The sequence below is a fragment of the Ornithorhynchus anatinus genome, chromosome 16, assembly GCF_004115215.2.
Source record: "Ornithorhynchus anatinus isolate Pmale09 chromosome 16, mOrnAna1.pri.v4, whole genome shotgun sequence".
Lineage (NCBI taxonomy): Eukaryota > Metazoa > Chordata > Mammalia > Monotremata > Ornithorhynchidae > Ornithorhynchus > Ornithorhynchus anatinus.
Genome location: NC_041743.1, coordinates 44550587 through 44573601, shown reverse-complemented (window position 1 = coordinate 44573601; position 23015 = coordinate 44550587). Strand labels below are relative to the sequence as shown.

Genomic DNA, 23015 nt, shown 5'->3' with positions numbered 1-23015 from the left:
GACCCTATATCACCCCCAGCGCTTAGAACAGTCCTCTGCACAAAGTAAGCGCTTAAATACCAACATTATTATTATTATTATTATTATTAATAATGTCTGCCCACCTTTCATGACTGTAAACTCATCGTGGTCACGTGTCTACCAACTCTTGTATTCTCCCCAGCGCTTAGTATAGCATTTAAAGTGTATCCCCACAGCACTTACATATATATATCTTCAATTTTCTTTATTTATGTTGATGTCTGCCTCCCCTCTCTCCCCAGACTGTGAGCTTGATGTGGGCAGGGAATGTCACCGTTTATTGTTGTATTGTACTTTCCCTAACGCTTACTACAGTGCTCTGCACACAGTCAGCGTGGCTCAGTGGAAAGAGCCTCGGCTTCGGAGTCAGAGGTCATGAGTTCGACTACCAGGCTCTGCCACTTGTCAGCTGGGTGACTGTGGGCGAGTCACCTCACTTCCCTGGGCCTCAGTTCCCTCATCTGTAAAATGGGGATTAAAAGTGTGTGAGCCCCACGTGGGACAACCTGATGACCCTGTATCTCCCCCAGCGCTTAGAACAGTGCTCGGCACCTAGTAAGCGCTTAACAAATACCAACATTATTATTACTATAGAGTCGAATGAATACAGTGCTCTGCAGCCAGTAAACGCTGAATAAATACCATTGATTGCTGGGGTTGGACTAACCGCCCCCACCCCCGGATTGTAAAGCCGCTGTGGGCGGGGAATGTGTCTTTATTGTTCTATTGTCCTCGCCCGAGCGTTCGGCCCAGTGGTCCGCGCCCAGTAGGCGCTCAGTAAGTAGGAAGGAGGCGGCCCCGCCCCTCGGGCCGCGCCGGGTGGGATGGGCTGCTCACGGTGAAGGGAGGGGAATTCCCGGCCGAGCAAAAGGGAAGGAGGTAGGAAGGAGGGAAGGGGAATTCTCCGAGGTATTGGCTTCTCCCAAGCAGCTTTGGCTTGCGGGGGGGCCGGAGGACCAAGTAGGGGGGTCGGCTGCCGATGCAAGGGAGGCCGAGCCAGCGCTGGGCGCTTCCCACGGACGAAACCGGTCCTTCCTCGCTCTCTGTTCCCCAGGCCAAGTTTCCCCCACCCCCGACACACAGACACCCGGGGTTCCCCGGCCCCGCCGAGTTCCCCGCCGACAGAGCTTTTTCGCAGAAACCGAGTGGCTGGGTTGGAAATGACTGGCGCCGAGCTCAGGCCCCTGCAGCCTTCCGCCTTTCCTTGCTTCTTCCCCTGCTGCAGAAGCAGGGAAACTCAAATCCCCAATGGGAAAGGGGCCGGAGGACGGAGGGATGCCCTTCCCCGGCTTCCGCTTCTCAGCAGGCCGCGAAAATGGAGCCTGCGTGGCAGAAGGGCCCCGTCGGAGGCCGGCTCCGCTCGGAACAGTCCTGGATTAATAATGTTGGTATTTGTTAAGCGCTTACTATGTGCGGAGCCCAGTTCTAAGCGCTGGGGTGGATACAGGGTGATCAGGTTGGCCCACGTGAGGCTCACAGTCTTAATCCCCATTTTACAGAAGAGGGAACTGAGGCCCAGAGAACTAAAGTGACTTGTCCACAGTCACACATCTGCTGATGCCTTCCCACTCTGAGGCTGAGCGCTTATTGCCGGCCAAGGGCCAAACTAATAATAATAATAATGTTGGTGCTTGTTAAGTGCTTACTATGTGCAGAGCACTGTTCTAAGCACTGGGGTAGATACAGGGTAATCAGGTTGTCCCATGTGAGGCTCACAGTCTTCATCCCCATTTTACAGATGATAATAATAATAATGTTGGTATTTGTTAAGCGCTTACCGAGCACTGTTTTAAGCGCTGGGGTAGACATAGGGGAATCAGGTTGTCCCACCTGGGGCTCACAGTCTTAATCCCCATTTTACAGATGAGGGAACTGAGGCACAGAGAAGTTAAGTGACTTGCCCACAGTCACACAGCCAAGTGGCAGAGCTGGGATTCGAACTCGTGAGCCCTGACTCCAGAGCCCATGCTCTTTCCACTGAGCCACGCTGCTTCTCCCACAGATAAGTTAAGTGACTTGTCCACAGCTAACAAGTGGCAGAGCTGGGATTCGAACCCATGACCTCCGACTCCCAAGCCCGGGCTCTTTCCACTGAGCCACGCTGCTTCTCCTGCTAAGCCCCGGGGAGCATACGATGGGTCGGTAGCCTCAATCTCCGTCCTCAGGGAGCTTACGGTTCAGTCCATTCGATTGGATTTTTTGGGCAGCCGGGCGAAGCGGTGCGGCTCGGTCCCGGGAGGCCGCAGGCCCGGGGTTTTAATCCCAGCCGCTGCTGTAGGTCCTCGGATAAGCCGCTCGACTTCTCCGTGCCTCAGTTCCCTCATCTGTAAAATGGGGATTAAGACCGTGAACCCCATGTGGGACCTGGGCTGTGTCCGACCAGAATAATAATAACGTTGGTATTTGTTAAGCGCTTACTATGTGCAGAGCGCTGTTCCAAGCGCTGGGGTAGACACAGGGAAATCAGGTTGTCCCACGTGGGGCTCACAGTCTTCATCCCCATTTTACAGATGAGGTAACAGGCACAGAGAAGTTAAGTGACTTGCCCACAGTCACACAGCTGACAGTGGTAGAGCTGGGATTTGAACTCATGACCTCTGACTCCAAAGCCCGTGCTCTTTCCACTGAGCCACGCTGCTTCTCTAGAATAGCTTCTATCTACCTGTTTCGTACAGTGCCTGGCACGTAATAGGCTCTTAAATACCATAAAAATCATGGAAAAAAAATGGTGAGTAGCAGTAGCGTTTACTGAGCACCCACTTGATGCAAGGACAGAATAATCAAGAGTCACCTGCCCTGCCCACAGAGAGCTTACAATCTACTAAGGCCTGGCTGGCAAACACCCAAGCATGGTGGCCCACAGCACGGGGGGCTTAAAAAATATTATTATTACTGTTAGACGGGGGCTCTCTGCCCCATCCCTCCGCCCCGCCCTGGGGCCGATCCACAACGACGCTGCATTGGTCTCTCGCCCCTCCCCAGCCGGGCCCAGCGCCCGGGCCGAGACCCCGCTCGGACCTCGCTGGCGAGAGCCGGGCCCTCCCGTGCGTTCCCGGCCCGGCAGCGGGCGTGAGCAGCTCGGAGGCCTACGGGCACAGGTACCCATCCTCGGGGTGGGGGGGGGGGGGAGCGCTAGGGCCGAGAGTCCCACGGGAGGGGGGAAAAAATAAAATAAAAACCCTTACAAACCTCTTACCAAGATTTAATGTACATTTATTCTTAACACGTGGAACATATAGTATAAAGATTTCATACTGAATAAATGATATTCATTAAGCCAAAAAAGGAAAAAAAGGAGGAATTTACATCAAGTTTGGAGCTACATCGTCTGAAATACAAATATGCAGAATTCATCACTGAAAAAATCTCAATTGTGTTTCTTCATCAGGAACTTCAACTGAACCTAGAACTTTTTCACACCTCGATTAGAAAGAAAACGAAACAAAAAACAAAAACAAAAACAAAAAAACCCAGGGGGGAAAAAATAAACTAGAAGTTGATTGGCTGCTGAGACAGCAATGACTTTTTACACAGAGGCCTGTACAGCATCCTCGGGGTTGAGGGAAGGAGGAGGAGGAGGAGGGAGAAGGGAGAAGGGGAGGAAGAGGACGTGAGGCAAGAGATTAAATAATTGTGTCTCGCTTGTGCAGGTCACCAACTTGTTAACTCGTCATACTATAAAGGGGGTGAGGGGCGGGAAGGGGCTCAACTGCGGGGAGTCAGAGTATGTGCAATGTACAACGTCATATATACACACGAGGCGGCCCAGCAGCCGCGGCTAAAGTTTAAAACCGGCTCGAAGAGGTGATCTCAGGGTATCCATACAATCGAGGAGGAGGAAGAGGTCAGGGTGTTGTAGGTTCACACGAGATACTTTGGGGGAAGCCTTTTTTTGTTTTTTTTTCTCCTCAACATTAAACTAAAAACATCTTTTATTTGTTAAAAACTACAGCGTGCTGCCGATTCAGCGCCTTCCTCTCTCGTTTCGCTTTCCGCCCGGGGCGAGAGACGTCGTTACAGCATGGGGACGGGGCGGGCGGCCCGGGGCCCGGACCCCGACGCCTCGCGCGCCTTGGCGTTTTTTTTTCTCTCGTCCTTCGGAGATATTTTTTTTTTGTATGTTTTTTTTCTTTTTCTTTTTTATACCATTAAAAACAGTTTACGAAAGGTGACCCCGCCCCGCCCCCCGCGGGGGAGGCGGGCGGGGTGGGAGTGGGGGCCGTTCTCTCATTATCGGGTGGTTGTTTTTTGTTGTTTTTTTTCCCAAACTCACTGTAAACAACAGTAACTTTGGTTAAAATAAAAATTAAAAAACCAACGGAAAGGAGAGAAGAAGGAGGAGGAGGAGGAGGAGGAATCTCGTAGGTAGGCGGAGCTCCTCCAAGGGGGTCCGGGTGGGGAGGGAGTCGAGGAGGGGGAGGGATGGGACCGGAGGGGCCGGGGGAGGAGAGGGAGAGACGCACCGAGGGAGGTACCTTTCCCGGGAGGGGGGAGAAGCAGGGTCGGGCGGGGGGCGGGAGGGCAGGGGGGAGCGGCTGGATTCTGAGGTGGTTTTGCATAAATAAAAGGGCAACAGTCAGTCAGTCTCCTCCGAGTCGCGCCCGACCAGGGGCGGGCACGCAGGGAGGCAGGCACGCGGCAGGCCGGGGCGCGGGGAGGCGCGGGGGGGCCCCCGGCCGGGCCGTGGGCGTCCCCGGCCGTCATGACCGGCCGATGAGGAACAGTACGTCGCAGATGACCTGCGAGACCAGCGAGTTCATCAGGGGCGAGACGGAGATGTCGAGCAGCCGCGCCTCGTAGAGCGTGAACTCCGGGTGGTTCTCGTCCACCTTGGCCAGCGCCAGCAGCGCCCGGGCCGCCCGGCGCATCATGTCCACGCTGGTGGGCTCGAAGGGCGGGCCGGCCACGTGCCCCAGGCCGGCCTGGCTCTGTTGGAACTGCGTGGCCGCCAGGCTGTCCTCCAGGAAGCCCAGCAGGTTGCCGATGCTGCCCTTCTGGACGGCGATGGCGCGGGCCGCCAGGCTGTCGCCCTGGGCCAGGTTGGCCAGCAGCACCACGGCCATCTCGCGGCACACGGGGTTCTTGCGGTCGCCCAGGAAGCGCACCATGGCGCCGTAGAGCTTCTCCAGCCGGCTGAAGGGCGGCGTGGCCAGGATGAGGTCCACGTTGTTGTCCTGGATGCTGAGCTTGCTCAGGGCCTCCAGGACCAGTCTCTGCGGCGAGAGCACCGCGTGGGGGCCCAGCGTGGGGAAGGGGTCCTGGGCCTCGGCCGAGGGGCACACGGCCCAGTGCAGGAGCCCGTCCAGGACCGGCAGGCAGATGCTCTCGGGGTAGGGGGACAGGTCCAGCTGGCCCGAGATGTTGGCCAGGGTCACCAGGGTGTTCTCGCGCAGGGCCTCCAGGCAGTCCCACCACCACTCCACCTTGTTGCAGCTCACGCCCTGGTCCTGCTCCTCCTCCTTCTCGTAGGTCAGGGGCGCCTGCTTGCGCTCGGGGTGCGTGTGGTGCAGGAGGATCAGGCGGCTCAGGACCAGCAGCAGGCCCGGGTGCTTCGACATCTCCAGGTCGTTGCCCGGCACGAAGGACAGGCTGCGGATCGTGTTGGACACCCCCACGCACCGCTTGGCCAGGGCGTCCTGCCAGTCCAGGAGGGCGCACAGCGGCGTCTCGTCCTTGCTGCGCGGCTCGTCCTCCAGGATCTTCAGGTGCCGGCGGCCCGGCGCCGGCCCCCCGCCCAACGGGAACTTGGCGGCGGCGGCGGGGGCGGCCGCGGCCGGCCCCCCGCCCCCAGCCTCCTCGGCCAGCGCCCCGGCCCGGGCCGACAGCACGTCGTCCATGGTGGCCGTGACCCGCTTCTCGGCCGCGGGGGGGGCCGCCCTCGCCCTCGCCCTCGCCCCCGGCCGCCGGGGCCGCCGCCGCCGGGCTGCCCGGGGCGGCCGGCGCGCGCTTCCTGGAGGCGGCGGCCGGGCAGGGCGCCCGCGGGGGGCCCGGCTCCGTCTTGCTCTCGAAGTGGGTCTGGATGTGCTCCGTGGTGTCGCCGCCCCCGATGCGCCAGTGCAGCAGCCCGCTGTCGAACTCCTGCACCCGGCCCAGCCGGTCCGAGCAGTCCACCACGAACGGGTCGCTCTTGGGCACCACCTTGACCGGCAGCTTGTCGAACTTGCTGGCCAACTTGTCCTCGCGGCCCTCCGGCGGGCCCTCGCCCGCCTCCCCCTCCTCCGCCGGCTTGGGGCTGGGCCCCTCCGCCTCCCGCTCCCGGCCTTCCTCCGGCTCCTCCTCGTTCTCTTCTTCCTCCGCCTCGTCCTCTTCCTCCCGGGCCTCCGCCGTCCCCTCCGCGGAGGGGGAGGCGGGACTCGAGGCCTTGCTGAACCGCTCGGGCTCCAGTAGCCTTCTCTGGCCCGGGTCTCCCACCTCGTACTCCCTCAGGATGCCGAAGATCTCGATGAGACAGCGCCGGAAGTATTCCACCAGGAGCTCTAACAACCCCGGCAGCTGGGGAGAGGGCAGACACGGGGCGGCGTCAGGACCACGTGCCAGGCAGAGGGGTGGGAAAGACCGGGGCGCGCGCCGGGGGGCTGGGGAGGGGACGGACCCGGCTCAGGGCTCCCCGATTCTAGTTCTCCCCACTGCGGGGGCCCTGACCCTCGATGCCCGGGCCCGGAAGCCGCCCGGCCGGCGAGGGCCCGTCTCGCCCCCGGCTCGTTGCGGTCCCACCCCCACCTGGCTGAGGTTGAAGGTCATGATGCTGTTGTCGTCGTACAGCAGGATGTTGATGGTGTCTAAGGCCCACGTGCTCTCAGCCAGCAGCCCCGACTTTAGAGACATCATCACCCGCCAGGCCTCTGGGGTTCCTAATGAAGACAGCGACGATAATGCTAAGCGCGGTATTTCTTAAACCCTCGCCACGTGCCAGGCGCCGTCCTAAGCGCTGGGAGGGATACGAGGTAATCGGGCTGGACCCCACGGGGCTCACAGTCTCACTCCCCATTCTACAGACGAGGGAACGGAGGCCCAGAGAAGTCAAGTGATTTGCTCCCGATCGCACGGCGGACGAGTGGGGCGGTTGGGAGCAGACCCCAGACCCTCCGACTCCCAGGCCCGGGCTATTCCCCCTAGGCCGAGCAGCGCTCCGAGAAGACACGGGTCCCGCCCGTCCATCTCATCTTCCGCTCCCGGATCCCGGCGGGGCTCCCGCCACCCACCCACCCCTTCAACCCTCCACCGGCCACGCCGGGGGACGGCCCGAGACTCCCGTCGGCCCGCCCGCCCGGCAGAGCCCCCGCCGGACCCCTCGCCCACGGCCGTACCGATATCCTTCGTCGTGAGCCGCCGCCTGGGCTTGAGCACCGGCTGCGTGGCCTCCACCGAGCCGGGCGGGAAGGTGATGTCCCGGCGGACCATGGGGGGCTGGGTGGGGGGCGGGGCTATATGGGAGGCGGGCACGGGGGGCCCCGCCTTCTGCATCTTCATGCCGGAGTGCAGAAACGGGGACTTGCTGGGGGAGGTGCGGCTCTCCAGGGCCCGCGGCAGGGGGGCGGGGCTGGATCCCTGAGGAATGTGGGTCTGCGGCGGGTAGCTGGACTGCGGGGGCCTCGCCATGGGGGGCACGGGGGCCGAGGGGCCGTAAGGGGGCTGCCGGCTCCCGTGGGGCGCCCAGGGGCCCTCGTGGTTCACCCTCTGGTCCGCGTGACCCAGCTCGTCCGTCCGGCTCACGCCGTGGTAGGCGGCGGCGGCGGCGGCGGCCCCCGGCGGGGCGGCGCCCGCGGCCGGCCGATTCGAGTAGTTGTAGCCCAGCTCGCCCCGCCCCTGCCACATGGCGCCCTGTTGCGGGCCGTCGGGGGCCGAGGCCATCGGCGCCCCCAGCATCTGCGGCGCCAGGCTCTGCTGGGCGCCGGCCCCGGCGGGCGCCGAGACCCGGTCCCGGCCGAACTGGAATGGGAACTGGTTCTGGGGACCGCCCGCCGGCCGGCGCTCCGGCGGGGGGTACGCCGTCCCGTACTGGTTGTACAGATCCTGCTGCGGGGAGGGCTGGGCGGCCGGGGGCTGGCTGGCTTGCTGGCTGGGGGCCGGGGGCAGCTGGGGAGCCTGGGGGGGCGGCTGCCCCTGCCCGCCGCCGTACGGCACGTTGTACATCTCCCCCTCGTGCCGTTTGGCCGGGGGGCCGTAGGCTCCGTCCATGGGCCGTTTGTAGTTCTGTGGGGAGTGGGGGGGCGAGAGAGAGAGAGAGAGAGAGAGAGAGCGAGGTGGGTGGGCTGCCCCCCGGGCCCGGGGCTGGTCTCCGGCAGCGAGGATCCCCCTCCCTGCCCCTCGCCGCCCGTCACCGAGCGCCGCCGCTCGCTCACCTGCTGCTGTGCCTGGTACATGGTGGTTTGCTGGCTGGGGAAGGGGCTGCCAGAGGGGGTGCCCTGGGTGGAGAACTGATTGCCATAGGAATCGTGTCTGCGGGAGAGAGCGGGCGACAGCGGGCTGAGCCGGGGCCGGGGCCGACCACCCCGGCGCGGGCGCGGGAGAGCGGTGGGGACGCCCCCTTACCGTTGCTGCGGCGGCTGCTGCGGAGGCTGCTGCTGCTGCTGGGGGGGGTAGCGGCTGGGAGAGTACATCCCCGAGTCCGGGGCCGAAGGCATCAGGCTCGGCTGCGGGGCTCCGGGCCCCATGCTCCCCTCGGGGCCCATGCCGGGCTCTGTCCTGAAGGAACCACCGGCCCGCGGTGAGGCCGCCGCAGGTCCCGGGGCGGTGCGCCGCGCCCCCCGCCCCTCCCCGCGGCCCCTCCCCGGCCTTCGGGCCGCCCGGCCCTCCCGCGCTCACCTCACTCGGTCGTAAGGACCCCCGTAGGGGTAGTGCTGGCGCTGAGCCATGGCCATGTTGCCCATGCCGGGGCCGGCCGGCCGGCTGTAAGGGTCCCCCATCCCGCTGTTGGGGCCCTGCCCCGCCGACATGAAGGGATCGCTCCCCGGAGCTGAGGAAGCGACGGAGAGCGGGGGTGAGTGGGGCTGGAGACGGACAGATGGGTCGCCCGGGGCCACCTCCCCGCTCCCGCTGGTGGGGGACTGGAGGCCCGACGGGTCCCCGTCGGCGGAGCCGACCCTCTCCCCGCAGGCCGCAAGCCCCCACGGGCCCCCTCGGCCCGCGGCGGGGAGAGCGGGGGCACGGAGAGGGCGGGGGGGCGCCCTTCTGGGGACGCCCGGCGGGCCGGCCCTGGCCAGGCTCAGTCACCTTTCCTCATGCCGCCGTACGGGTCCTTGCTGGGCTCGTAGGTCACGCGGCCCATCAGTTCGGAGGCGTTCATGCCCGCCTGGTACCCGGGGTTCGGCGTCATGGAGTTCCGCTTGGGGAACGCCGCGGGATCGCCTCCCCCGTCCGCGAATGCGTCCTGGAGCCCGACCGAGTTGCTCCTGTATCAGGTCGAGAGGGGCGGGGGTCGGTCGGCACCGCTCTCCGCCTCCCCCAGCTCCCCCGAAGCCCTTCGCGGCATCCCGGGCCCGCTCCCCCGGGTCTCACCTGATGCCGGGCAAGGGCGGCATCTGACTGTGCGGCGTCGACGCCGGCGTCGGGGGTTTCAGGTCTCCCCCTTCGGCCATGGAGCTGCTGGTGGACTGGGGCGTCTGGGGCCCTTGCATGGAGCCGGAACCGGCTGCAAACGGAGGCGGGTGAGGGGCCTCTCAGGGCGGGGGAAGGGTGGGGGGGCCCTGCCCCTGACGCCCCAGAGACGTGACTCCTTTGGGCCAATCCCGGGCCCGGTTTGGGAGATCCGAGGACATGATGCGGTCCATCGTTCGGTCGATCGTTATCTACAGAGCGCTTACTGTGTGCAAAGCGCTGTTCTAAGCGCTTGGTAGAGTACGAGACCACCAAGTTGGTAGACACCATCCCTGCCCACGAGGAGCTTACAGTCAAGAAGGGGAAAGGGACTTTCACCGACGTGTATAAGCAGTGGGGGGCTGAGAGGGTGGAGTAGATCCGTTGTTTAAAGGGAACAGATCTTTGTCTACGGTGGTGGGAAGACGGGGGAGGAAAGGGTCTGGGAGGGAAGATGAGTAATTCTGTTTTGGACATGTTTAGTTTGAAGTGTGACGTTCCCGTCGGCTCCTGGGGCTGACCCGCCCCCGACCCTTTCCACCCCTGGGCGCCGCGCTGGGGATGATAATTCACGGCCACCCCCGACGCTGGCTCTCTGGGGGTCACGTTTCTTCTTTTTTCACCCCCACCGTCCTGGCACTCCACCCCCCGGGGGGCCCTGACCACTTCGATCCCGCCCACGTGGCCATCAGCCGGCCGGGGCTCTCCCGGCACACGGGACAAGCCCCGTCCGGGTCTCACCTGGCGACGGGGGCTGGACCTTGGGCTGGGCCTTTTTGGAGTCGGCAGCAGCGAAGATGTCAGGGGGCGGGTCCTCCCCGCGTTCAACCTTGCACTCGAAGGCGTACAGACACTGGATGTACTGCTTCTTCAGGGAACTGGCGGCGCTGCTTGAGGTACCCACGTTCAGGTTGGTGGCCAGCTCCCGCCATTTCTTGTTCTTGTTGACCTGCAGGGCCGCCCCGGGTTCAGCGCCCGCCCCTGGTGGCCCTCCACCACGTGCCGGCTCCCTGCCGCCCCTTCCCAGATGGGCTAGAGGCAAGACCCCAGGCCCGGGAGGGTCAGGAGACCCGTGATCATCAAGTCCCAGTCCTGCTGGGTGATCTTGGACAGGTCACTTCACCTCCCTGGGCCTCAGCTTCTTCCTCCTCTGTAAAACTGGGAAAATGATTCCTGAGCCCCGGGGAACAGGGATGGTGTCAGAAACGGGTCGGCTCATTCCACGCCAAGGCACGACCTCCCCGAAAGCGTCAGATAGAGGCCACCGCCGACGAGGCAGAGGGCAGAAGAGGAAGCCCTCTCTCTGCTGGGCCGAGACCCGGGGTCCGGCCCGGTCCCCGGCTACCGGGCAGCCTCCACGCTCGCAGGAACCCGGGTCCCCCCCCCCCACCCGCCGCCTCCCCGAATTCCGCGGTCCCACAAGTCGGAACCGGAGGGGAATCCACAGTCCTCACGGCAGGGACGGGCCGTCGTCCGCGGGCCCCCACCCCACGCCGCCGGCCTACCTGCGTCAAGCCGCCGATCTCCTTCACCGACACGTAGAGGCGGTACAGGTCCAGTGGCTTGCGGCCCACGGCGGGCAGGTTGGTCATGCCCATGGCCTTCTCTTCGGTGAAGGCCAGGTAGCGGTCCACCCAGATCTTCCTCTCCGGCTCGCTGCCCAGCTCGTACAGCTTGGTGATCTTCTCGTTAGTGGTGGTGGAAGAGCTGGACTTCTGGAACGGGAAGTCGCCGTCAGGGGTAGGCACGGGGGTGGGTAAAGGCAAACGGCCAGTGACCCCGGCCGGGGCTAAGCTGGACCCAGAAGAGGTTCTAGCTATAAGCCCCGGTCGCTCATCGGTTCCCTCCTTCCCGAGCCCCTTCCTTGGGAAGCGTGGGCTCCCCCGCCCGTGCAGTGAGGACGGGGGATGGCCCGGATGACCCTAGGAGGAGGCGATCATCCCACTGCCAATCTCTCCGACTGGTCTTCCCGGTGGGCGTTGGAGAGGAGGGGCCCACGGGCACCGCACCCCCCTCACTGTGCCTGGGGGCGACAGGTGAGGGAGGGTGGGGCAGCACTGCGAGGGGGTGGAGCCTGGCAGACTACCAATCCATGGGCAGTGCCAAAATCACACCCCATCCCTCGGGGAACAACTAGCTGGGGGTGTTTGCCTTCCACAGAATACCGACCGGGCCCCGAGCGTCACCTTGGATTTGGACTCGGTTTTGGGGGTCCCGTCAGCCTTGTTGTTCATCTTGGTGGCCGGCGTGAGTTTGACGTCCCCGAGGCCCATCATCTCCGGACTCCCCGCCATCCCTAGAGGATGACGGGCAGGACCCTCAGGCTCCGCGCTCGGCCCCCGCCGCCCGCCCGGTCCCCGCCGCCCGCCCGGCCCGCCGGGAGCATCGGCTTACCTGAATTGTTGGCCATGTTCCCGCCCATGGGGTAGGGGGCGCCCTGCGGGTTGATCATGCCGGCCATGCTGTTGATGCCTTGCCCGTAAGGAGGCCCCGAGGCCATCATGCCCCCCTGGTTCATGTTGGGGTAGCCCGGGGGCCTGGGAGGCGACAGAGCGCAGAGACACGCGGTGAGGGCCGTGGGAATCGCCCGCAGTCCTCCGGGCCGAACCCACCGCCCCGCTCCGGACGTCGGCCCCTCCTGCCTCTCCCCGGGCAGGGATCCTCAAGCCCCAGCAAGGAGATTACAGCTCACATCCCTGGAGCAGATTCTCGGGCTCTGCACCCCTTGTAGCCCCCCGGGGGGTGGGGGCGGACCCTGCTGCCAGCCTGGACGATGGGCCAGAATCTCGCCGAGCGCGATGTCTCCCCGGCTCCCCGCATCCCTCTCCACTCCATTACTCCTTGAAGTCAAATATCCGGTGCCCTCTTCCTTGCCCGGGAAACCCCTGAGGCCGGGAGCCCCCGGCCCCGAATGGGGCCCGGCCTCGAGGGTCGCCGTAGACCCTCCCTCGTCGGGGGGAGCTGCCTTCACCACAGACCCTCCCCGCCTTCACCCCTCCGGGCGGGGCCCTCACCGGTTGGGGATGGAGTTGGCGGCAGCATGCATGGCTGCGGCGGCGGCCGCGGCGGCGTCTTGTGCTTTCCGGTTCAGGCCCCCCGGCGGGGGGCACATCCCGGTCCCGACCTGAGGCGGCAGGTTGGCCATGTTGGCCATGTTGGCCATGTTGGGGCCGTAGGGCCGGCTGCCCATGGCGGCGTGGCCCATCCTCCCGGGGGGCATCCCGCTGTAGGGGGGCACCGCCGCCTGCCCGTGCATCTGGCTCCCGGCCCCCATGGGGTTCAGGCCGCCCCCCATTCCTGCGCTCGAGTAGTTGGCGTTGGGCATGGCACTGTAGTTTGGCTGTCTGGGGTAGCCTCCTGGTGGGTAGGGGGGGAGGGGGGCAGGAGGAAGAGGAAGGAGAAGATTCAGGGATGCGCTTTCCGGCTCCCAGGAACCCCGGGCGAGTGAAAGGGAGCAGCAGGGGTCCGCTGCCCGGCAACGCCGGGTCACGGGGCTGACCGGCGCTGCGGCGGGTAGCCCGAGATGGGGGCGCAAGAAGCCCCCAGAGCCCAGACGGCCCCGCCCATTGCAGGACCCGGGGAGGGGGCCCACCCCTGGGGAGCAGGGAGGGTCCAGGCCCGATCCACGTTTGGGGGGGTGGGGCGAGGAGGCATCGGTGCGCCGGCCTCCACCTCCGAAGGGAACCCCCGCCGCCTTCGCCCAGCACGCTCACCTTGAGGCCCGTACTGGCCACCGCCGCCCTGGGGTCCGTAGCCACCCACGGAGTTCTGCTGATAGGAGCCCATGGCGGTGTGCATCTGCCCGGCCGAAGACTGGCGCGGAGATAAGGCGGAGCCGGCCTGGGGCGAGCCGTACTGGGGGATCTGGGGGTTCCGCTGCATGTAACCTGTGAGGGCGGGCAGACGGACAGACAGATGGACGGGCCGTTCCTTCCCTCTCGGTGCCTAACGGCGGCCCCCACCGCACCGGCACGCGGGGTCCCGGTCCCTCCCGCAACCCCGCGGGCCCCGGCCCCTCACCTCGGTCCTGGGAGATGGTCGGCTGGTTCACGGCCGAATGCATGATGCTGTCGGACTGGCCGCTGGGCGGGCGGGGGGGCATCTGGCTACCTGTGGCGCAGGGAGGGCGGACGGTCAGAATAGATCTCTGGGGCCGGCCGGCCGGCGCGGGGGGCGCCCCCGCCCCCTCCCGGGCCCGCGCCCACCCTCCGCCCGTACCTGGCACCGCGGCCGGCGAGAGGGGTCCTGAGCGAGGCTGGGCGACGCTGGCGGGGGAGCCCACGGGGGAGGGCGAGGGGCCGCGGATGCCGGGCAGGTGGGGCGAGGTGTGAGGGGAGAACGGGGACTGCGCCGGGTTGCTCTGCTCCCCCTGGCTGCTAGAGATGCCCGACGTGCTCACGCCGGGGCTCAGGGCGCCCTCCGTCCCCATGGCGAGGTCGTCCAGGGAGCCGGACAGGTCCTGCGGGGGACGACACCCGGGTTGGCGGTGCCACCCGCCCCTCGCCCACCGGTCCACCGCCAATCGTCAGAATAAAATAAAGACATCGGGGTGGGGCAGGCTTTCTCTGCGCCGGCTACTTGGCTAAGCACCGGGGAAGATGCAAGACCATAATAATAATGATGAATAATAATAACCAGTGGTATGTTACATGCTTACTCTACCAGGCCCTTTACCAAGCACTGGGGAAGATGCAAGACTATAATAATGATAATAATAGCGGTATTTGCTGGGTGCTTACTACGTGCCAGGCACTGTACTAAGCGTTGGGGTGGATACAAGCAAATCGGGCTGGACACAGTCCCCGTCTCACAACCGGCTGACGGTCTTAATCCCCATTTTACAGACGAGGTAGCTGAGGCACAGAGAAGTGAAGCGACTCGCTCAGGGTCACACAGCAGACAAGCGGTGGAGCAGATAATCAGGCCGGAAAGTCCCCGTCCCACATGGGGCTTGCAGCTTAAGGGAACCGCGGACGAGGTATTTCGTCCTCAATGCACAGAGGAAACTGAGGTACAGAAGTGAAGCGCCTTGCCCAAGGACCCACAGCAGGCAAGTGGCGGAGCGAGGCTCAGAACCCAGATCCTCTGACGCCCAATCTCGTGCCCTTTCCACTAGGTTCTCCCCAGCTTTCGCATCGCCTCGCTTCGCCCTATCGGGTCTTGTCCTCGTCTCGTTCGTTCAATCGTATTTACTGAGCGCTTACCGTGTGCGGGGCACTCTACTAAGCACTTGGGAAAGTACGACAACAGACAGACACGTTCTCTGCCCACAATGAGCTCTCACCCATCTCCACCCCCTTGCCCCCGACCTCGCCCACCGTGCCAGCCAGACCAAGGCCTTCCCCAGCCCCAAAGCCTTTCTGAGCTCATCTCCCCACCCCTCACCATCACGTCGGGCCTCGGCTATCCCCTCAGCGCTTCGAGACCACCCCCGCAGAACTGCTGTCCGCATTCCAGCGCTTAGTACAGGGCCCTGCAGGTAGTAAGCGCTCCACAAATACCATCGGTGGACCTCAGACTTCTACATCGTGAGCCCGCTGTGGGTAGGGATCGTCTCTGTTGCTGAACTGTATTTTCCCAGGGCTTAATACGGTGCTCCGCACACAGTAAGCGCTCAATAAATACGATTGAATCTCCGATCCTCTGCTCCTGCCATCCGTCTCCCCCGCTAACCGTAAACTCCTCGAGGAGCTTGTCTACCGATTCCACTGAACGCTCTCTAGCACTCAATCCTGGGCTCTGCAGGCAGAAGGTCCTAAATCGACACTCTCCGATCCTTCCTCAGCCCCTCAGCACTTAGGACTATCTAGACTTTATTGGTACGTCCGTCTCCCCCTCCAGCTCCTTGTGGGGAGGGAACGGGTCTCCCGCCTCTGCGGTACGGTGCTCTCCCAAGCGCTCAGGACGCTGCTCTGCGCACGGGAAGCGCTCAATAAAAATCACCGACTTATTCACCGGCCACCCTCAACTGGCACCATTCGCTCCCTCCCACGTTCACCTTGCGGGCTCTCCCGCCTCCGGCCCCTCGCTCCCGCCATTCCCCCGGCCCGGATCTCCCTCGCCCTGCCAATATCCACCAGACCTCAGCTCTCCCTGTCCTCGAAGCTTACGGAAACCCCACCTCTCCTCCAGGGAGCTTTCCCCTATGCACCTCTAAGTCGACGCCACCCTCGGCCCCCGTGCGTTCTATTCCGTTTCTCGGCACCCGTTCGGTTACCTATTTGCATGGATACGTTTCTATTCTGCCGTCCTGCCCTTCTCGAACTTTGCCCTGCCTGGGACTCCCACTATCGTCACTTTAGCTTCTGCATCTTCCGTTTGACCGTAAGCTGCGGGAAGGCAGGAAACGCTCTCCCAAGTTGCTCAGTATGGTGCCTCGACCCTAGGTGATCAGAGAGTACCACCAACCCATCCATCGATGTCCCCTTTGGCCTCTCGCGGACCCCGTCCCCGCGTATGACACACGGGTACCCCCGACGGTCCCGCCAGGGGCCTCAACTTCACTTACCCTCGGGGCGGGGGCCGAGGGGCGCTAGGCCGTGCCGGCAGCGAACTCTAATGCCCGCACGGCCCATCCGTGATTTGCGACGCCCCCCCGGGGCATCTGGCACGGTGGTGGGCTCCAGGGGTGGAGGAGAGGCACGTGCACAGCCGGCCTCGCTTCCCAGGGAGGAGCGGGCCCGGTCGGTTCGGACGGAGGGCCGGCCGCCGGGGGGGCCCTCGGCCGGCCGCAGGGACCGGTCCCCCCCCGGGGGCCGCGTAGGCAGGGAGGGGAGGGGGGGAGAGGGGAGGAGGGAGGCGGCGGCTCAGCCCGCACGGAGGAGGGGGAGGCGGAGGCCGCGGCGGCGGGGTCTGGCGGGCTTCCTCACGTGTTCTCAATGTGTTTTTGTGCATTTTACTGCTCATCTGCCACGCAGATCAAACCGGCTGGAGCCGATCCAACTGTTTCACACACAGAATCTCACACCCCAGGCTGGCTGCAGCCCCAAAGCCTCCGTCTCTTCCCTTGAAATACTGCCCAGTGTTATTTCGGGATGTGACCCGATAGCGGGAGCCCAGGGGGACTCCCGGGCGGCAGCCGCTCCAGCTGCGATTGGCCGCCCGGCCGGGCCAATGGCGGCGAGCGGCTGCCGCTCCGCCGACGGGAGGGGACGCGCCCACCTCGTCTCCCGAGCGCCACAACGAGACCTCGGAGGAGGGGCCGCTGCCCTGACTCCGAGGGAGAGGGGACGGGGGGAGCCCGCCCCCCGAACAAGGCCCAGGGGGAGCCGGGCGGAGGAAACGTCGCGGGATCCGCCCGGCCCCGCCCGCCACGCGCCCTCTCTCTCCCACCTCCGTCCCGCTTCACTCATTCAACCGTATTTATCGAGCGCTTACCGTACGTGGAGCGCTGTACTAAGCACTCAGAAGACAAGACAGAATGATAAACAGGCACGTTCCCCGCCCAAGACGAGCTTAAGATCTAGAAGGCCGAGCCGGGTCGGCGGAACCGACTGGATGGCGGACGCTGCCCGCAAAGGGACGGGTCCGAATCAGGAGAGGGCGGTCGTTTGGACACCGGGGAGACCGAACGTCCCGACTCCCTCCGCCCCAGCCAAGGGGCTTTACAGGTGGCTCGGGAAGATAAATCGGGAATATAAACACCACCGGGCAGATAGATGGCCCTGGGGCTCGAATAAAGACAAATGCAGTCCCGGGTGGGAAAACAACGGGATGGGGCAGGTCTCGCTGCGCTGCACCGCCTCACCCCGGGAGGGGCGGAGGGCGGAGGGGGATGTGCTTCCCTGGAGAGATTCTGCCACACACCTTCTTCCCACCCTCAGCCCAACCCCTCAACCCCGACCTCGCTCGTCCGACGAGAGCCAAGGCCTTGGCGGACCCCGGGAGCATCCCGGTCCCGAGTTGACCCCGCATCCCCGTGGCGGAGGTGCTCGGGCACATCCTCAGGTCTGAGCTGACCCCGTGCTCAAGGCCGGGGGGATCCGATAATGATCTCACAGGCTCCCCTCAACCTCCTCCCTGCCTGGTCTAACCAGGGGTGAGAAAGGAACAGAGCCAAAGCACTCCCCAACCCCATCCCGTGGGACTGGAGTTTTGAAAGGGGACCCCGACCCCCGCTTTCCAGCTCGTCTGTCCCCTTCCACTCACACCTCGCGCTAACTCAAATGCTCCTCCTGGACCTTGGACCAGCTCCTTCCCGAGCCCTCCTCTCCCGGCAAGATTTCCTGGGGTGCAACGCAGAGGGTAGTCTACAGCCCCTCCGTCACCTCCCACTCCCGATTTAAAGAGGGCGAGCCTGGGGTCAGACTCGGCTCCCCTCTGGTTTGCTTTAGGAAACAACCCTAGCAGCGCTCTGCACACAGTAAGCACTCGATAAATATGACTGAATACCTGCACAGCACTTAGACGTTGCAACTGGTTAGAGACAAAACAATGGAGGGGAAAACAGTCTCTGCCCACACAGGGCTCTCGGAAGACAGGAGCGGAACTTTCAGTGGCCCCCGCAGACCCTAGAAAGTGGATTCCACCTCCCCTAGATCGCCATCCCTCCCCACCATGCCATGAGGACGAAGGGCCAATGATGGGGAGACCAGATGGCCCCGGTGTTGGTCGGGAGCTGGGCACTGGGGGAATCCAGATCCCAGCAACACGAGCTGCACGGGGGGAGGGGACCGTGTCAGACCTGACGATCTCGTATCTGTCCTGGCATTTTCGGTGTTTGGCACACAGTAAGCACTTGAATGCCATAATGAATGCTACTATGATTAACAAGGCCTGACAGCCCTCGTCCTCTCTTCTACCCGAGAGCAGGCACGGGATTTGGAGGGGGGCACGTGCCTTTGAGGGGATCAGGAACTACCTGCTCGAGAGGCAGCGTTAGGAAAGAGGAGGATGGAGAGAGGCGGAGCTTCACGGCCCAAGAGAAATTCTGCTCCAATTTGGAGTCCAAATGCAGTGCCATACTAATAACCCACCTCGGCAGACGGGGACCCGCCCGGAGGAGGAGGAAGAGGAAGGGGAGATCTAGTTAGGGGCCCTTCCAGCCCCACTCCGGGAGCCCAAGACAGAGACAGCTCTGCGGCTCCTCGCCCATTGATTTTTCAGGTCGATACTCCACTCCCACAGCCCGGCTCTCTCCGCCCGGGCCTTAATCACATCTGGCACGTCTGCTCAATGTCCCCCTCCCTCCTCCTCCTCTCCCTCCCTGACACCAAATGCCACAAGCCGGGTGACGCTGGAGGCAGACCGAGACGCCGCCGAGACAACGGTCGTGGAAAAGCTCCACGGACCGGGGGGGAGCCTCACCCACTCCCCCAGAAACCCCCGGCTGACGGATCCTGGATCACCTCTATCCAAGCTCCCGTCTGAACCCTTGGTGACACCCACCCACCCCGGTCCTCACCAGCATCCTCGGGGGTCTTCTCACCCTGCCAGCAGCCACCTCACCCCCCCCCACAGGCCCAAGGGCCCGGCGGCTCAGAAGGGCTCTGCCTAGCACAATTTCCAGGCCTGGGATAACCAAACTAGGTCAGGGCTGGGCCAGAGATAGCACGGAGAATATTTCTGGGACGTGGACGGTCCCAGGGCCCGGCAGGAAGTGGCCACGTTCCACCGAGCCAGGCCGGGGAGGGCACAGAAGGGGGTAGGTGGGAGCTCATCCAAGAGCCTTCCTCACCCCTCAGTCCTTCAGCTTCAGAGGGGCCATCCCCTAGCTCAGTTTCCCTCCATCAAAATGTGTGTGTGCGCGCGGTGTGTGCATGTGGAGGGGGGAGGTTGAGGAGCCCCCAAGCCTCCCCTGCCTTCTTCTCCGGGGCAGGCCCGTCCCCTGCCCCAATACTTACCCCTGCTTGGCCTGGTTCTCCCTGCATCAGCCTGACCCTCTGCTCCCTGCTGCTCCCAGACAGAAGCCCACACTGAGCTTCCCTCGACACGACACGGTGGGGGTGGCCGCCGGGTCACCCGGGACGTCCTGGGGCTTGTGGTTTGATCGGCAGCCGGTGGCAGCGGAAGCCTCTCCGGGAGCCAATCAAAAATCCGTCCCGTTTGCGTGAAATGCATTAGGGCCATCTTTGTACCCGAACTCTAGAGAAGCTGGATCCCGCCTGCCCTTATTGTGGCAGCTGAAGTTGGTATCCCCTGGGCAGGCACCTTTGGGCTCCCCGAGAGGACACGGATGCCAGCTCCTTCATGCCCTTCCAAAACCCCAGCCTGGCCACACGCCCAAGAAGAGGCCCTCAGGTCCTATGGCTAATACAGGAACCCAGGCGGTCAACGGGCAAGCCAAGCCATGGGGAAACCTTCCCATTCTCTCCAGCTTTCAGGAGGGCGTGGAAGCACGAACGTGAGGGGAGGATGGATAAGAGAAAAAAAAATAGGCATCTCCATGGCAACCCGGCCCATTCCACACTTTGACGCAGCCTATCGCTAGCCCCGGAGGTCAGAGGTCATCAGAACAGTCAATCACTAGCAAAGTCACCTCTCCCCGTTTCAGGAAACTCAACAGCCCCTTGAAGAGATCTCTTCCTTCCTGAATAAAGGCCCGATTAAGAAGAATCGGGAATTAATCACCTGCATCCCAGCAGGGATGTGATCGGGCCCCAGAGGGCAGCCTCGGTTTCCCCACAAGTCACCGCCCGGGCCGAAGACTGACACGGCTGCCCTTCCAAGGGGACCTCGGTTTTGGGCGGGGGGGGGGGGGGGGGGGCACCTCAGTGCGGCAGTTTCACCCGCAGACATCCCCCAGTGCCTTCAAGATGACCAAGAGTAGCTTCTCCAAGAGAAGCAGTGTGGCTCAGTGGAAAGAGCCCGGGCTTGGGAGTCAGAGGTCATGGGTTCGAATCCCAGCTCTGCCACTTGTCAGCTGGGTGACTGTGGGCAAGACACCACGTCGCTGCGCCTCAGTGACCTCATCTGTAAAATGGGGATGAAGACTGTGAGCCTCACGGGGGACAACCTGATGACGTTGTATCTCCCCCAGTGCTTAGAACAGTGCTCTGCACCTAGTAAGCACTTAACAAACACAAACACTACTACTATTATGACCACCCCTGGCCGTCCTAGCCGGTCCCGGCGGCCTCGCCCAACGGGTGGCCCTGCCCGGGACCGAGACCCAGGGGGAGAAACCCTCCCGCCACGGGCCGCCACGCTCGGGACAAATGGCGGGAGGGGACGGTGGTGGAGAGCAGGTCCTCCAAACTGGGGTCTGGGGGAGGCTTGGGAAAGAGAACCCCAAGCCCCCAGGGGGGCTTTTCTGCTGCAGAAGCGGGGCCTCGGGCGTGGGCGAGCTCTGGTGGTGCGGGCTTTGCGAGCGCTCTCTTGCAATTTCCTGATTCAATAATGAGCTGCTGGGCCTCCATTTTGCTCCCCGCCCCGGGAGGGGGCACCCTACCCCACCCCCGGCCACGAGGGCGGCCCGGGCCAAGGCCGCTGTGGATGCAGGGGTGGGGCTGGGGGGAAAAGAAGAGGGGCTACAGGGAGGGAGCCGGCTGAGGCGACCGACAGACAGCCAGACAGACAGCCAGGCGGACTGACTGCCAGGGGGAAAGGCAAGCAGGAAGCAGGGGCTCAGCGGCCTGCGACTAGAATAGAAACAGGAAGCGGGCCCCGGAACGAGCATAGGCCAATGCGAGGCCTGGCTCCCTCCGCTCCAGCGCGAGGACGCCCGCGGCCTCCGGACGCCCACGTGACCCGCCCGCCGGCTGCCCATTGGCCGGCCGGGCCCGAGGGGGGGACGGACGGGAGGGGGGGGGAGCGAGGGGGAGCATGCGCACGAGGCGGCAGCGGGGGGTGGGGGGAGGCCACGCCCAGGCCGGCAGCGCGGCCGAGGCTTCCGGCCGGGGCGATCCCGCCGCCGGCCGCTGGGGGCGCGGTGGGGTGGGGCGGGAAGCGCGCGGCCTGAGGAGCGCGGGGGAGACAACGAACGCGGGCGGCGAGGCCCTGAGGCGGCGGGGCCTAATGGTGCTATTTGTTAAGCGCTTACTAGGTGCACGGCACTGTTCTAAGCGCTGGGGGAGATACAGCGTCATCAGGTTGTCCCACGTGAGGCTCCCTGTCTTCATCCCCATTTTACAGATAACTGAGGCGCAGAGAAGTGAAGTGTCTTGCCCACGGTCACACAGCTGACAAGCGGCAGAGGCCGCATTCGAACCCATGACCTCTGACTCCCAAGCCCGGGCTCTTTCCACTGAGTCATGCTGCTTCTCTAGTGGCAAGGGCCCGGGCCTGGGGGTCAGTCAGGGGGCGTGGGTTCCAATCCCCACTTTATCTGCTGGGTGACCTTGGGCACGTCACTTCACTTCTCTGGGCCTCAACTCCCTCATCTGTAAAATGGGCGTTAAGACTGGAGCCCCTCGTGGGACAGGGAGTGTGTCCAAACCCGTTACCTTGTTCGCTCCAGTGCTCCACACAGTGCTTGGCACAAAGTAAGCACTTAAATACCCTAAGTATTATTATATTAGCATTATTATATTATTAGATATATTATTATTTCTATGAGGAGAAACATGGCTCAGTGGAAAGAGCCCGGGCTTGGGAGTCAGAGGTCATGGGTTCGAAGCCCGACTCTGCCCCTTAGCTGTGTGACTGTGGGCAAGTCACTTTACTGGGCCTCAGTGACCTCACCTGGAAAATGGGGATTAAGACTGAGAGCCTCAGGTGGGACAACCTGATGACTCTATCCCAGCACTTAGAACAGTGCTCTGCACAGAGTAAGCGCTTAACAAATACCAACATTATTACTGTCGGCTCAGCTCCCCATCCTACCCACTGGGGCTACCAGGCCGAGGGACACCACACCTCCCATTAATGGGTGGCAGGCCGGGGGGGGGGGGGGAGTGGCTCGTCCCCCCCATTCACAAGGAAGCCTGCTCCCCAGAGGGCAACGATCAGTCTACTGCCAAATGCCCCATCTGTCCAGCTCCAGAGACCTCACAGGGTACCTGCAATGCCCACACCCGTGGCCAAGCCAACAGTGGAGGGAAGGAGGGGGACATCATCCTCAAAACCCCACCTCGGGGTAGTGGGCAGGGTCCTCATGGGCATCTAACCATGCCCACTGACAATTCAGATGGGGAGAAGCAATGTGCCCTACTGGAAAGAGCACAAGCCTGGGAGTCACAAGGGCCCGGGTTCTAATCCCAGCTCCACCACTTGTCTGCTGTGTGACCTTGGGCAAATCCCTTCATTTCTCTTTAGCTCTGTTACTTCATCTGTAAAATGGGTATTAAGGCCGTCAGCCTAACGTGGGACAGGATTAGCCTGTATCTACCCCAGATCTTAGAACAGTGCCTGGCACAGAGTAAGCACTTAAATACCCCATCTTCCCTGAAGGACAAGCTCACCTGGGGGGGGGGGGGGGGGGCCGCCCCCACCGGCAAGGGGAGAATGAAGCTCAAATCAAGCAATGCTAATAATAATCG

The 23015-nt window shown here is 63.5% G+C and overlaps 1 protein-coding gene across 1 annotated transcript in view; it reads right to left on the bottom strand.

The window, feature by feature from the left end:
* Window positions 1–3213: 3213 nt before the first annotated feature.
* ARID1A (AT-rich interaction domain 1A) overlaps window positions 3214–23015 on the bottom strand; it is a 44600-nt gene continuing 24798 nt past the window's right edge. Inside the window, 17 exon segments of the mRNA XM_029080843.1 lie at window positions 3214–5880; window positions 5882–6513; window positions 6742–6872; window positions 7329–8214; window positions 8364–8460; window positions 8554–8706; window positions 8827–8977; window positions 9235–9413; window positions 9520–9652; window positions 10339–10546; window positions 11103–11312; window positions 11784–11893; window positions 11992–12134; window positions 12612–12954; window positions 13311–13484; window positions 13618–13707; window positions 13816–14056. Coding sequence (XP_028936676.1) covers window positions 4722–5880; window positions 5882–6513; window positions 6742–6872; window positions 7329–8214; window positions 8364–8460; window positions 8554–8706; window positions 8827–8977; window positions 9235–9413; window positions 9520–9652; window positions 10339–10546; window positions 11103–11312; window positions 11784–11893; window positions 11992–12134; window positions 12612–12954; window positions 13311–13484; window positions 13618–13707; window positions 13816–14056 — 5040 coding nt within the window. The 3' untranslated portion in view covers window positions 3214–4721.